At 39.4% G+C, this 12,341-nt stretch overlaps 2 protein-coding genes across 2 annotated transcripts; both read left to right on the top strand.

The window, feature by feature from the left end:
• The first annotated feature begins 568 nt into the window (after positions 1-568).
• zgc:153935 (uncharacterized protein LOC777611 homolog) lies at positions 569-4,823 on the top strand. Its single transcript, XM_061044106.1, has 6 exons — positions 569-857; positions 1,347-1,481; positions 2,231-2,353; positions 3,956-4,105; positions 4,217-4,408; positions 4,492-4,823. Exons 1-6 carry the CDS (start codon positions 651-653, stop codon positions 4,600-4,602), a joined length of 918 nt encoding a protein of 305 aa, XP_060900089.1. The 5' UTR covers positions 569-650; the 3' UTR covers positions 4,603-4,823.
• Positions 4,824-5,496: 673 nt separating this feature from the next.
• LOC132978792 (SH2 domain-containing protein 1A-like) lies at positions 5,497-10,163 on the top strand. The gene is made up of 4 exons (XM_061044104.1): positions 5,497-5,680; positions 7,632-7,698; positions 7,801-7,942; positions 9,279-10,163. The coding sequence occupies exons 1-4, from the start codon at positions 5,505-5,507 to the stop codon at positions 9,323-9,325; spliced, it is 432 nt and encodes a 143-aa protein (XP_060900087.1). The 5' UTR covers positions 5,497-5,504; the 3' UTR covers positions 9,326-10,163.
• Positions 10,164-12,341: the final 2,178 nt, after the last annotated feature.

Here is a 12,341-nt window from a genome sequence, read left to right as displayed (position 1 = left end):
CATTTAGCTACCAAAGATGGATATTTCCCCTGGGAGTTGGTAGAGACCAAAGCTATAGGCCTAAAAGTTGAATATTTGGGCTTGAATTTGTTGCCTACCTAAAATGCAATTTAGAAACCCAGTGTTGTCATATATATCAACCTATCCTTGAAAATTGTTTCCAAGCAGGCTACGCTAACAGCTTCCTACACAGCCAGAAGTTAACACTGTGGGTCAAACAAACTCTGACATCACTATTAGATCAGCAGATGTTGGACAGCTGTTTTCACCCAAAATGCCCTTAATCTCACAGCCTTCTTACAGATCTGTGGTGGAGTGAAGGCAGCTGCTACAAACAAAACACTGTTAACAGTCTGCTGTGGGACAGCTGCCTCAAGTCAGAGAGAAGCCTCAAGTAAAAACAGAACAGTTTAAACAGTTTCGTTTCCAAAGCTTTCTGTCTCAATGACCTCCTCTCTCGCTCACCACCACCACCACCACCTAGGTAAACAGCGTCTGTTCTGAGGGTTTCTCTGGTAGACTGCGCCATCTTGTGGCCGCTCTGTTGTCAGCACAGGGAGGGCGGAGCTAAACACGCGGACTTTGCTGGACTTTGTCTGAACTTGTTTTGTTTCTTTGTGATGGTTTCTGTCTGAAACTATAAAGCCGACATGGTTCTGGAGGAGCTGGCGGTCCGTCTGAACGACAGGGAGTATAAGAACTGGCTGAAGGCAGGTCGGTGTCTGCTCATACTGAAGGAGGGTCTTCATCCTTTTATCACCCACCACATGAGAGCTTTCCACGGACACCTTCTCAACCAAAACACCCGGCTGAGGAGACCGTGCGCCACGTCTGCGTGCAAACCAAGAGGGAACAAGGTCAGATAAGTCTGTAAATGACGCGCAGAGATAGGTTAAGTGTTTATCATTTAATGTAAGTCTCAGTGTCCGGTGTCATCGACTTCATAGGTTACAATGTGTGACATAGTTACTCATTATTTGACTCTCGTGTCATTTAGGCCTACACACCTAAAATATAGGCTATACGGAAATCTCATTGAACATCTGTACTTTTTATTAAACAGAAGTTAAATGGTCTTCAAATGCTTTTTGTAATATTTGTAGTCCTATAGGAAAAGTTGTTGCATCATTTGGCACCTAGTCTGATTTTATCAGAAATGTAGGCTACTTCTCCAAGTAAGATTACGAGAATGAAGGCTTGAAAAAAGAAAGTGTACATATTTTAAATGTGCCTATGGATGGTTTTCCGATCCCCTTAATGTGATTGTAAGATAATGTGCTAGATCCCACTTATTCTACCATAACTTTAGTGTGTGTGTGTGTGTGTGTGTGTGTGTGTTTGTGCAGCTCTCCTCAGTGTGCAGGTCGTGTTCAGAGTGGCAGACAGAGATCCTGAAACACCACAAACAGAGAGATGTCACAGTGAACTGGGACAACTGCTTGCCTCCACACTGGAGAACAGACCACTGGGAACTGGCCAAGGTAACCACACACACACACACACACACACACACACACACACACACACACACACACACACACACACACACACACACACACACCTGCACACTAACTTCACTGAACCTTAATCTGCTATGACATGAAATAACATCATCAGGCCTTTACTAGATCTCATATGATGCAAGAGAACAGTCACACTTCAATGAGGGTGGACAAGTTGCAGTTACTACAGCTTTTACCTCACGAGAATAATGGAGGATTACTCCATGACTTTACAACTTCTGCATCACATGCATTTATCAAACTCAAACACTCGTAACACTTAAACACTCATAAAAACAAGCAGTAGATAAAAATATATAAGTGAAAAAAATATGTGGCCAAAATCTTACAAATAAAACTCACAAACATTTACCCAACATGACAAAACCCTTGGACCAAACGAGCGCAACACGGCGCGCAGCAGTAATCGATAATCGGGATGATCTCGTTTTCATGATTGTAGGAAGCCAAAATCTTAATTGAAAATTAAACTCCATTAATTTTCCAGCACGGTCACAACTAATCAATGTATCATACAAATATTATTATGAATATATATGGTAATTATATCGTGACTTAATGGAAAAATATGAAAGACTTTAAGGTTCTCAAAAGGATTTTACAATTTGATGATAATTGATTCGATTTAATGACAGTCTCTCTATATCTCTCTTTCTGTGTGAGTGTGTGTGTGCTTCTCTCTCTCTCTCTCTCTCTCTCTCCTGCAGGCCTACATGCCTCGGGGTCAGGGCAAAGTGAAGGGGGCAGATCAATGTGATGCCTCTGCTCTGCTTAACCTCATCAACTACTGTGATCATTTCCAGTCTGTGGATCATAAATGTGTGAGAGAGGTAACATTCATTGTGTTAAAAAAGAAAAGCTGGACGACTTTGGAAAAAGTGATATTTTTACAATTTCAACATTTTACATTTTTTATTTTACTTTTTTCTTTCTTCTCTTTAAAAAAATACGGGCAGTTAAATCAGAACAAAGTGTGTCTTTCATGCTAATTTAACAATACTTTTAATCTATCTTGAACCAAGATTGACTGTCTTTACGTCTATTATTTGAAAGGAAGTGTAGGCATTTTTTAATGCACCAGTTTAATCCTCATATTAAAACTCTTCACAGTGACAGCCATCAATTAAAGAAACTTTTTGTTTTAACATCCAGTGTCTGTGGTTTGAGCAGGACAGTAATAAATCTATCCAATGATCTCATTCTGACAGATTTAAAGGTCACATATTTAGCAAAATAAACTTCATTATATTTATCTAACACTAATATGTTTCTCTAGCCAGTCTACAATACCACCAATGATGAGAAAAGTTCATCCTCTCCGTCTTTTGCCTGCTCCACTTATCAGAAAATGTGTGCTCAAACAGGTCGTTTGGAGATTGTCCCTTTGTGACATCACAAAGGACAGTAACCCCTCCCACAGCTAGGTGGATGTTCTGACCTCTGAGTCTGCCTTCTCACCATAAACAATAGGGCATTTAGGGGTTTATAGGCATGATGAAATACAGGATCAGAGTGGATTTAGAGCAAGAAACTTCACAGACATGTTTTTGGTGAGCTCTGAGGCTCATTTCAACTTGTTGAAAAGGATGAGAATATGTGACCTTTAACTATTGAAAGTTGCCTTAGGTTAGTTTTGAGTAGCAGTATTGTCCCTCTATTTATAAAGTGCTTATTGGGGTGACAGATGGCCTAGCTAGCGGTTCTGTTAAAAGCCCCATATACTTCTTCCTACAGGCGAGCTGCCCAGGTTCAACTCTGAAATGCGGCTCCTTTCCCGCATGTCACTCCCAACTCTCTCATCCTTGTTTCCGGCACTAACCACTGTCCAATCAATAAAGGCTGAAAGAACCAAAAGAAACTAAAAAAAAAAGACAGAAACTTAATTCAAATAGAAAGATTAGTCATACTAGTCACTTTCCAGCATGTGTTCCACTGCTTGTTACTCACCCGAGGACACGCAGCAGTGCTTCTTAATTCTTTAGTAAAACAGCAGTGTAGATAGTAATGCACCATATTCAGGCACACCTATTTGTGAGAGTAAATTAGAGATGACAAAACAATCTTTTAAATAATTGTATGAGTTTAAAAAACACCTTTGCAACCAGAAATGTACTATGTGCTCAGAGAAGTTGAACCAGGAGAAGAGGACTTGACAAAATGAAGAGTGGACCGAGTGCTGTAGAGCTCTTTAACAGGCCCTCGAACTGTCGTTCTCATTGTGTGTGTGTGTGTGTGTGTGTGTGTGTGTGTGTGTGTGTGTGTGTGTGTGTGTGTGTGTGTGTGTGTGTGTGTGTGTGTGTGTGTGTGTGTGTGTGTGTGTGTGTGTGTGTGTGTGTGTGTGTGTGTGTGTGTGTGTGTGTGTGTGTGTGTGTGTGTGTGTGTGTGTGTGTGTGTGTGTGTGTGTGTGTGTGTGTGTGTGTGTGTGTTTCCAGGTGATCCGTCACAGGAACGAGTTGATGCATTCTTGTGAGTTGGGTGTTAAAGACGAGTGGATGAGGCACTATCAGACTGCTCTGAGAAACCTCCTGCTTCAGTTCAGACACGTCCCACAGATGGCAACAGCTGGACGACACATCGAGGAGGTGAGCGTGTGTGTGTGTGTATCTTTGTGTGTTTGTGTGAGTGTGTCTCTAGTTTCAGCTGCTGCAGTATGTATCACAGTTTGGTTGCCTTAGTGTTTTTTTTTTGTCCAGATGCTGACCGTTGATTTGTCCATATGGGTCTCTGGTTTGGACTGTTTGGATTCTGCTGGCCTGGATGGATTAGAGACTGATACTGTCAGCCAATGGGAGACCAACGCTGACTTAATCAGCCAATGGGAGGCTGAGCTGCTACAAGAGAGGCTACAGGAGCTCCTACATGCTGATGATGACACAAAGGCACAGGTGAGAAGAATAACTAAGATAGCCATGTGCTCTAACACATCAAAAGAAAGATGACTTTGACTGAGTCTGTGTTTCCTCCTCAGGACTCTGAGCAGTTGAAGAGGCTGGCTGGTTTCCTGCAGGCCAACAGAGATCTGGGTGCGAGGTTTTCTGCAGAGCTCCAAACCATCGGCTCTCTTGAGGAAAGACACTAAGAAGAATGAAGGTGTGGAGAGGAGAATGAAGATTAAATTGTGCACTTTCTGTATGTAAAGTATTTTAAGATGTGGCGTAGACGATTTATTTTAGATTAACTTTTTGTTTAACCAAAAATCCAGGATTTAAGTCACAGCGGGATGTAATACTCAGTCTGGGGGGGGGGGGCAAAACTTAGAGTTCCGTACAGGAGCTTTAATAAAGCAGTTTTCTCACAATACTTTTTTGTACTTGACTAAAACTTTTTAATTTTTTATAATGTAAACATTTCTGAAAGCAGGATGGGTTGTTTTGTGTGTGATGAGGTGAGTGGCTGGTGGTTTGTGTTCTGGCTGGCTGGTGGTTTGTGTGTGTCTGAACCCTGCATGCTGTAAGCACAAAACTGCCTGGAAGTCTGAATTTATTTACCTGTTGTTGTTTTTTTTAGTTTATCAGAATTAGTATATGTATAGGTGTCATCAATGTCTGGAGTGTGCCCAATATATTGTAGAAATACACACTATAGATAGACACTTTAGAATTCAAATATGTCATTCCAGGTCGGATATTTGATTTGATTTCATAATGCAGTGTAGCTAAATGTCCTTTCTACACACGCAGGGGTTATCAGAGGGCAAAAGCAGTTGTAAGTGGGGCTTAAAGAGGGAGCGGGCAATTCGCTACATTTTGTGAGGTAATTTCTTTTGTTTTGTTGCGTGCAAATCAGAAACCAAATTCAAGAGGAGACATTTCACCGAGGTAAAAACATACTTTCACTTCTCACAGATAAAGGCCATTATGCAGGTTTAAACGGGTTGCGTGACAACGAGCTGCAGCTGCAAAAAAAAGTGTGAAAACCAAGATAGAGGTGCTTTTCCTGCCTCACTATCTCACACTCCTCTCACACACACATTCAGCACACATGGGTGCCTGCCTCAGAGCTAACATGGAGAGCGAGGGGATGTTTGTCAGCTCGATGTACTACGGGAGGATCGGAAGCGGGGCCACGGAGAGTCTGCTGGAGAGGTTCGGACACGATGGCAGCTTTCTGATCAGAGACAGTGAGACGGTGCAGGGGGCCTTCTGTCTGTGTGTGAGGTGAGCTGTGAGGACAAATATCATCAAATATGATGGTTCAATTGAGTCCTTCATACAGGCAGAGTCCAAATAAATCCTGGAGCACACATCACTTCAGGCAATTTATTAAGGTGCAAAGGACTAACCTGTCCACTCTGAGTGCCTTAATTCAAGCTCCAGTATTTTCCGTGGATTCTACATGTGTGAAGGAATCCATTGAATCAACTTTTCAACGTCTACGGTCCTTTTCTGAGATTACCGAGCTCCATCTGTGGAGGGGCTGCAGCGCAAGAGATCACCTCTACTTCACCAAATATGACTTTATTGATTCAGTTCAGATTCTCAAGCTGTAAATCAATCTGTGATTATTACACTGACTTTTATACAGCACAGCACAATGCTGAAGCCTTATCTCCTCTAAGATAAGAACACATAGTTAAAAGTTCTGATTTAGAACACAGTTATCTCATTAAATCAACATGTGTTTTGTAAAAAGTTGAAACAATACTTTATTAGTCATTAACAGTCAATCACTCAACTTTGAACAAACTCGCTCAACATAAATATAACCACAATACTCTGAATGCTTTATAATCAAACTCAGAGTTATTATGTATATTCCTTTAAAAAACGGTTTTATATTTTACATTATGTGAAAACCTGGAGCTTTACGGTTTATTTTATAAAGAAGAGGAGAGGTAAGGACAGTAGATAAAAGTCCTGCACTCAAAATCTGAAGTAGAAATAAGTGCGTGCTGCTTATGTTATTTAAAATAATACACTTAATAAACTGATTGAACCTTTGGCAAACAAAATCCTGATCAGAACCATAATTTATAATCTAAAGGTTGAATGTTAAATAAAATGGAAATATTCAGGCAAAGAACACAAACGTCAGATTTGAACTTCAGAGAAGTGTTTGAGTAAAAGTAAATCAAAGAAACTTTATTTATGAATCACCTTTCATACAGAGAGCCATTCAAAGTGCTTTACACTTTAAGCGTTAAAAACTGAACATTAAGAACACCAAAGAAATATGACAGAACAAAATAGGATTTTCAATTGTAAATATTTTAAGATGTGCTGAATTTAGACGATTACTGATCCGTATCTCCTCTGCATGCTTAACAGTGTTTTACTGCTCTGAAGTCTCTGACTACAGAGATGTACATTCCTTGACGGCCAAAGACTCACAGACTGGTCTTGCCTTAATCTCTATGGATGGATATAAAAATCCACAACAACAAGCAGAACAACCCGAGGAGGATTTACACAGCCATGAGCTGCCCAACAAACCTACTGCACCAGTGTTACATCGCATCACTTTACCTATTGTGATTTCTTTGATCATAAAATATAAGAACAAAACCAAAAATTTAGCTTAATAAATAAAATAATAAATTAATTCACATATAAGATCAATTCAAAGGTAAATATAAAGTGATTCAATTCAAAGATTGAAGTAAAAGCAGGTGAGAAGTGATTGAAATTATGGGAGGGCAGCGGTAAATAAAAAACAATTAAGACTGTTTTCAAAGAGCTGACATGTATATGTATGTAATGTGACTAAACTCATGTCAAAATGTTCATAGTTCAAACTTTAAAGCATTCTCATAATAACTCTTTAAACAGAACCAAGAAAGAGAAACACAATCAAAAGGCTGTTTATGAAAAGAAAATGAAAAATGGTGAACAATCTCCAAAGGATGATATGATTTATCTCTACAAATAAAAGGATCATTGACCCTGATCGCAAAGAATCCTTCATGTTCAGATTATGAAGGAGTCAGTGAGTTTCGTTTCATCCCCGGGTGTTAAACACACGACTGAAATCAGTCACCATCTATCACACATGCAGGCACTCTCTGTTGTAGATTTAATCATCGATCTGGAACATGTGCATACACGTGTACTGATTCAGATTTCACAACCACAGAAAATCATTCAAATGTCTAAACTTTGTGTTCTCCAGAAAAGCACCGTATGTGCACACCTACAGGCTTGTTCAGTCCTCTGTCGGCTGGTTTCTTCAACTTCAGGTGGGTGAGCGGCCTCTGCATGCAGTCGAAATGGACACACACACTAAGTGGCAAACACTTGAATTTATGGTGTGTGCGCGCATGTGTTTGTGTGATTATCAGGATTCAGGAGTCAGACAGCAGACTTTCAGGACTCTGGAAACACTGATCGAGAGCTACAGACGAGCTGTCTGTGACGTCAGTATAGCTCCTCTCACAGAGCCACTGGACAAGACACAGATACAGAACATCAGCTCTGGACAAGGTACTACACACACACACACACACACACACACACACACACACACACACTCATACACCCCAAAACATTAATTTAGGAGGAATATTGATTTAGCTTTGGTAGGAGAGGCTGGGGACAGCTGCAACACTTTTTCTCTTTGTTTACTGAAATAATAATAATTAACAAATTACTGAATTTATATTTATTCAACTTTGACCTCTCGGTTTATTACCAATACGTTACCATTTAGAGGTGATTGAATGTGAGACATTAAAGGTCACATATTATTCTCCTTTTAAACCACTTTAAAGTACTTTAGAGTACACATTTTATGAAAAAAAGTAGGACTTTTTAGTGTTTAAAAACATGGTGAAGTGTATTTTACATAATGTGACCTTTAATCATCGCTTCATGAAACAGAAGAAAACTCTGATCATGGTATTGACATTCACAGCTCTACCTCGCTGTAAAGTATGTCTCAAAAAAGCAATTTATTGATTTTGTTTTTTTATTTAATTCCTATTCAACAAACCTTGATGAAACATTTGTTTAATAAATGAGCTCATGTTCCCCACACTGACAGAACATCTTGAGCTAACAAGAAACACGTATTAGGACACAGGATGAACATTTTATTTTGATGGATACGAAAATCACTAAAAATAAGTAAGTGTGAAAGCCTCTAAAACTTTTATTTTTAATTAATGCAAATTAAATATTAAATAAATAAAGACTTTGTCTATCACTTGGGATGACGGTCAAACTGAGCATGTGCAGAATCATTGTCATCTCATCAGCATGTTTATGATTATGACCCTTTTCACACACGCACTAATGAAAATGTTCAGAAAATTTCTGGACATGCTCCCCCTGACGTCTTCCTGAGTTGCTCTTTCACACATGTCTCTCAGAGTAGGGGGATTTTTCCTGTGGGATGAGAGGAGAGGGGGTATCAAAAAGCATGTCTTGACGTTAAAGATGCTGCAGAAGTAACAGCCTAATGTGTGCAACATATCCAAAAGAAATAGAGTCAGACGCTATGCTGACATTGTTTTAGTCTCAAATAAATGCTACTGCACAGCAGGAGACTGGCAGGAAAAATTCAGGGTCAAGTCGGGATGAAAAATGTGGCCGTTTGTATACGCTGAAATATCAGGACGTTTTGTGCATGTATGAAAGGCATTTACTGTTGCAACACTCCCCAGTCTCCCCGACAGTGAAACCTGTGACACAGATACTCAGACAGGTGAATTCAGTGTTTGTTTGTTTTCATTTGTGGTGCATCAAAGAGCCGAGCTGTGAACTGTGTGTCGAGACTATGACCTGATGTCTGAACTCTAACACAGTGTGTCGTCCTCAGAGTTTCTTTACATGGAAACGTGCAGCAGCAGCAACTCCATCTGCTGAAGTCACAAAACAAGACTGCCGAAACATAAAGAGCATGACACATCAAGGATCTGACTGACTGTCCGGTTCCTTTCTTCTTGCGTGGCGTGGACCTAATTGCTTCATTGGGTGCATTGATTGTCTTTATTATGAAAAATGTCACTGTGGGTTTAAACTTTATTGAGGTCATGTCGATTTATAAAAAAGACAAAAACAAGTTGTTGCAATGTTTTGTCTTTTTTTAATTTGGTGTCAGAGTGAGTGTGGCATATGCAGTGTGAATGTGTCACACACTATCTCTGTGTGTGGTTTTCACGATGTCAAGCCTCGTGTGAAAAAGAAAGATCCTTTTACAAATATGGTCGTGGCTGATGTGTTTTTAACACCTTGAATCATGCAGGTTGTCTGTTTTGGGGAAGCCACTCTTGATGACAGTGATGTATCTGATCTTTCTGACTCACACTTCTCTTATCTTATCTGAAGTTCTGTAGACAAAAAACGGACCTGCAGGAAGTTGAATCATCTATTGTGGGCCAACTCCTTTCCACATGTGGCTTATAGTGTATTTGTTTTTGCAACACAAAAGTCTCCCACCTCAGGGGTCGTTTGTGTTTATTTAATATGAGACGATGAGTAAGACTAAGACATGTTTCTCTGTAGGTCCATCCTGACTGTTTAAATGGAGAGCTGTGAACGTTGAACGTTGCTCACATTTGGTCATTTTTAACACATTTTCAAACACGACTGTACTGTTATTCTTGAAACCTGAGCATGTTGTTGTATGAGTATCTGCAAAGTTTTCCAATCAAAATACAACGTGTAAGATATCTTAATAAAGTTAACATGCATCTTTAGCCGACGTCAGGAGGCTGACAGGAAGTGTCATTTTATGTCCCCACTCACAGTGATGTGATTACTATCAGTATGCTTCAACAAAGCAGATATCACTCCTGCTATTGTATTTTTCTGTATTTATTACAGTAGATCTGCTTGATTTTGCGTTAATATTAAATTAGAAAAATGAAAATGTATAACATCTGCTGCTCTGTGGCTGTGTTACGACCAGCCTAGGGGAAACCAGCCGTAGCATAAATGTGTCCCTCTCCTTCCTCACTCCGAATATTGAATTACGATAAAACACATTTTCATTCCACAATCTTTACTCACACTTTTAACAAAGTTAATCAAACACCAAGGAGAGCACCGGCAAAAATAATAAACGTAAAAACCTCAAACTATCTTACCTCAAATAAAGTAAGGGAAATACAGACAGCTTCCTAACTCCCTGACAGAAAACCCGGGGGAAAGATGAATAAAAACCCCTACAACCTACCTAGGACTGCATAACGTAATAAAAATAATCTCAATTTAAACAAGACACAATTTCTCTCTCTCAAAATCAAACACATCTATCTTTGGAGGTGAGGAAGAAGAGGGGCAGCGTTCAGCTTCCGCAGCTCCCTTTTAAAACTGGCGCCCTCAAGTATCCTCCAAGTATGGCGCGCGCACGGTAGCAACAGCTTGCATCCAATCACTGACCAGCGCACACACCGCCATCCATTTTCCAATCGAACTCAGCACAAAGACAGACGTGCGCACCAACAAGAAAAAGAGCACAAAGCCCAAGTAGATCCAACAACAACACACTTTACACATACAGTCATAACAGGCTGTTAACCTTTCAGTCCGACTGATAAGGTCTGACTTAGCTCTACGAAACAACTGAAACGCATTAAAATATGGTTGATCATTAACTTCAATATTACATCAAGGAATGATTTTACACGAGTGGGGATTGGCCTTGTCTTGTGCTGACCTCAGCTTCTCGGAGAAAACTGTCTTTCTACCCTGGAAACGTCAATTTTTAAAGCTTTGCTCAAATCTGAAGCAGAATTTGGACTCAGATCACCAAATTTCATTAGAGATATTCAAATGCTAATAAGGTTAAATGCCATAAAGGATGTTCATAAAATGCCTTTAAGACAAGAGATAACGAAGTGCTTTGACAAACAAGTCAATCAAGAAACGACAAAAGAATCCAAACAACGTGACCAGACACACCAAGATAATACCAACGGACAGTGAAGTGAAACCAAGAAGACAAACATGTAAAATGCTGCAGAGTATAATCAGAGTACAGAGAGTAAAAGCAATGAAAACAAGTGTAAGTAAAATAGTGGAAAAAGATAGATAAAAATTAATATTGATAAAATACTATCATCTTATCTCTCCTTAGTTAGGAATAAGTAGCTTGATGCTCTGAGTGTCTCGGGCACACCAACATGACTACATGAAGATCAAGGCTATGACAGACTCCTCCATTATCTCTTATCTGAATCCAATGTTCTAAGTTTCTTAGTCTAAAAGATGCAGTGCCATTTTCTCTCTTTGAAGCCCATGTCTGTATGAGTGTTTACAACACAAATGAAAAAGACTAGAAACCTATCCTCCAGGCCACCAACAACATCGTATAATAACTCCATCACATAACTCCATCACATAACTCCATTACATAACTACATCACATAACTACATCACATAATAACTACATCACAAACTTCATGACATAACAGCACTGATGCCTGAAGAGCAGGATTTTTCCAGCTGGTGTCGAGGAACATGGAGAATATCACCAACAAACGGCAGCCATTTTTGATAACTTATTACTAACTTAAAAAATAAAGAGATGAGGTTGATGTTTTGCAATTTGTTTTTTAAATGGGGAGCTTTACAGATGATCATATAGGTCAAGTTGTTTTTTAGTCTCACCAATACAAACAAGTAGGCCCGTCTATGGTCTTGATGCTAAGCTAAGCTAACAGTCTGTCTGCAGGAGATAAATGAAATCAGCATATAAATAGTATTAGTTTTGTTCCCTAAATAGAAAAATAAAATGTCTGTTGATCCCGTTTCTCAAATTCTATTCAGTGTTTTAGTCCTTACATTTTTTGTTGTTGTCATTTTTACATTTGTCTAAATACTTAAGATTTTTCTTTTTTATTGTCCTTTGCACACAATCAGTGGATCACGCTGTGTC

Source organism: Labrus mixtus, chromosome 8, assembly GCF_963584025.1.
Source record: "Labrus mixtus chromosome 8, fLabMix1.1, whole genome shotgun sequence".
In the NCBI taxonomy this organism is placed as follows: Eukaryota; Metazoa; Chordata; class Actinopteri; order Labriformes; family Labridae; genus Labrus; species Labrus mixtus.
The sequence above is the reverse complement of the archived record's forward strand: the minus strand, read 5'-3'. Positions and strand labels throughout refer to the sequence as shown.